Here is a 3,213-nt window from a genome sequence, read left to right as displayed (position 1 = left end):
CGAAGGGGGGAGAATCGGGACGAAACGTTTTGTTAGAGAAGAAAGGGATCAGGGTGGGAGGGGAGGAGGAGAGAACGGATGTGAATTACACAGTAACGACGAAGAAAGACACACCGAAGCCAGAAAACGACTTGGAGCTTCCTATCCTGAATACTCTACGCTATGTACAATCATTAACACGCTCTCGAACCTCGTAAATGCTAAAGCGACCCACAGCCTCGGTAAATGTACAAACATCCAAGATTTCGGCGCCCTCCCCCTTCGCTCTACACGCGGAACTGGGTTCTTCTGTTCCCTTTTTTTCTTCTCTTTCTCGCAGCGCCGGAGAAAGTTCATCGTTCAACACGTTGAATCGGTGGACGGTGAGCCGTGAAATTAATATGACAAAATCAAGGAAATACCAGGTGAAACGGATGGATTGACAGTCATGGGAATTTTACGGTTATTCGGTCGAGATTTGTTTCGAGCAAGAGTAAAGTTTGTTTTTCTTTTCGGACTATTTTACGGAGATCCGGCGATCGTGTAATTTTTCCCCCGGGGCGGAAAACACGAGAAGCAAACGGTGCCAGACGTTTCCAAATGAGAAAATGCACATTTTTTTCGCGAGTTCACGCTTGGATGGGAAGATTCATGATCAGCCCCCAGGGGATGACGTTTACTCGTGTATGAAAGATAATTAATTGAATTTGGAAGGTCGACTGTGGACGATCAAAGAGGCAAGATCTTCCAGAAGGATATACGCGTCTCAAATCACACTTTTCACCGTATCCTCGAGCATCGGTCGGAAATCGCCGCGGCAATCAACGTGTTAACAACGCTTAACTCCTTGACATTCGATCACTCGCACATATCTCGAAATATCTCAATGTGATCGGTCCTGCGACGTCTCCAGGTATCTCCCGGTGCGACGAAAACGAAACTTCGACACGGACGGTGCTGATGAATCGCACGCGGGTCGGCCCCGTTCGTCGCGCGTTGCAACTAACGAATTAAAGGTGGGTACACACTGAACGAACGAACAATGAGCGAGCAGCGAATGTGCGCGGTATGAACGTATGTATTCCAAACGCGCATGAATTTCCATTGATAAATCATCTTACGAGCAAATCGTGCGGATTCCGTTACGGCGTGGACACTTTTCAAACTGTGTAGTAACGAAAGCTTGCGTTCGCCGTTCGTCCCTCGTCAGTTCGCTCGGTGCGTATTCAGCTTTAGAGGAGGGCACCAAGTTCGTGGTTTCCGCAGACCGGCCTCCTGGTCGTCGCTGCCGGCGAAAGACGCCACCACTCGTTCGACGTAACGTCTAATCAAGCTCTGGCTCTCTCTCTCTCTCTCTCTCCTCGCCTCTCCATTATGTTTGGTGCTGATGGGTCGGGCTGTGGTGTTGCGACCACGCCGGCGGCGTCGAGTGGTTGAAGTTGACCGAGATCGTGACCGGGTGGAGGACCGTGTCGGGCCCGGTGTCCGGAATGAAGCTGAGGTGCGGCCTGATGAGGGAAGCCTCGACCGTAAGCGGCACGTAGAAGGAACCGGCGTCGTGCAGAGCGAAGATCGGCACTCCGTGGGTCGACGACAAGACCGGCTTGTCGAAGCCGCCGCCGCCGGCGCCGATGAGGCCGGCGACGGGCGGTGAGGAGCTCGATTTCACCCGCTCCGCCGAGAACCTCTGCTTGATGGAGCTCTTGAACTTGTAATTGGCCGGTCGGCAGGACGCGGCGGTGGGCGGCGTGCTGTGCGAGTGGCTGCTGTGGTTGCTGTCGTCGCTTACGATCGTCGGCGGCGGCACCGTCGGCCGCAGCGGACGCTCCGGGTCGCCGAACGAGCTGACGCCGGACGAGCTCGAGCCGTGGTCCGAGTGGCCGCCGTTCGGCTGGCATATCGTCGGAATGCTCGTGTGCGCGTACCCGGCGCCGTTGATCGCGCTGCCGTTCGACACCGGCAGCTCGTGATGCGGGAAGCCTAGCCGGTCGCCTGGGGAATACGAGGGTGATTAGCGCACGGGAAAGAGAGCGGACACTTAGGGGCGGCCCTAACTCGCGAAAACTCGAGTTTAGCACATGGATCGCCGTAAACGCAAGACGTCAACTTCAGATGAAGAATCAATCGTTTTCTTCAGCTTTGCGTACTCGAAAGGGAAGGTAGAGCGGTGTGACTAGGATTCAGACTAACCAGGGTGATATTCGAATCAACCGAATCCTAGTTTCTTCTTCTTGGGATCAAATTTATCAGCAGATAGAGAGAGAGAGAGAGAGGGAGAGAGAGAGAAAGAGAGAAAGTTATATTTTTTTATTAATTACATCAGTCTAAAGCAATATTCATGTTTCAGCTTTAAGTTTCGTCTTAAGTTTACGATGAATTTACGGCAATTCGAATGCGAAAGTCCATACTATAAAACTGCTTTGCGAGTACTTTGAAATTAACTTGCGAACTCGGGTCGAAATTTTGATACCTCATTGATAGTGTTAAGAAGGCTGTAAGGCTTGAAATGAATTTGATAAGAAGTCAATGCAACTCACATTACGTATATATTGAAATATTGTCTAATTACTCGCGCAATTAGAAAAAGACCATTGACCATTTGAAAATGGAGATATTTGCAAATAAAATTGACATTTTCTATATATGTTCCATGAAGTCAGCGTGCTATTTTATAATTCTATTCGTAATATTTTTTCAAATTGAAAATAAGATTTTGATCAAAGACTGCTGATATGGCCATTTTGTTTTAAAAATACAGCGATGTAAAGTTTATAATTTATAGAAATACATATTCAAAATATATATACATACGTACATATTTAAACATTTATATGCCTTTTTCTATATTATCTGTGCATTTTTATTAGAGCAACTGATAGATAAATACATATTATTGATCAGAAAAATAAAAAATAATATTTTTATATTTGTAATATTGTGTGTGTATATATATTTACATATATTTTTTTTCAACTTCATTTCATATTAACATTTATTATTTATATGAGATATGTTATGTGAAATAAGCATATAAAAATGTTAGTTTGTTTTATAAATACAATACAGTTAGTTTGTTTCATAAATACTAAATTAAAAAATAGCCTTCATAATATATGTCATTGAAAATATAACATTACGGCCTTACAATCTCTTTAAGGATAGTTTGCGTCTCTACTTAGATGATCTATATAATATCAGCAAATATATAGATTAGCGATATAGATTAACAAAATC

At 45.4% G+C, this 3,213-nt stretch overlaps 1 protein-coding gene across 4 annotated transcripts in view; it reads right to left on the bottom strand.

Moving 5' to 3' along the window:
• Positions 1-6: 6 nt before the first annotated feature.
• The window catches only part of LOC106749933 (hairy and enhancer of split-related protein HELT), an 87,345-nt gene continuing 84,138 nt past the window's right edge, over positions 7-3,213 (bottom strand). For all 4 annotated transcript variants that reach the window (XM_014629903.1, XM_014629904.1, XM_014629907.1 and 1 more), the window contains one exon: positions 7-1,971. In XM_014629903.1, the coding sequence (XP_014485389.1) occupies positions 1,352-1,971 (620 nt within the window). In that variant the 3' untranslated portion in view covers positions 7-1,351. The remainder of the gene's footprint in view (positions 1,972-3,213) is intronic.

This window comes from Dinoponera quadriceps, unplaced genomic scaffold (genome assembly GCF_001313825.1).
Source record: "Dinoponera quadriceps isolate SergipeBrazil2010 unplaced genomic scaffold, ASM131382v1 scaffold4187, whole genome shotgun sequence".
Classification (NCBI taxonomy): Eukaryota; Metazoa; Arthropoda; class Insecta; order Hymenoptera; family Formicidae; genus Dinoponera; species Dinoponera quadriceps.
The sequence above is the reverse complement of the archived record's forward strand: the minus strand, read 5'-3'. Positions and strand labels throughout refer to the sequence as shown.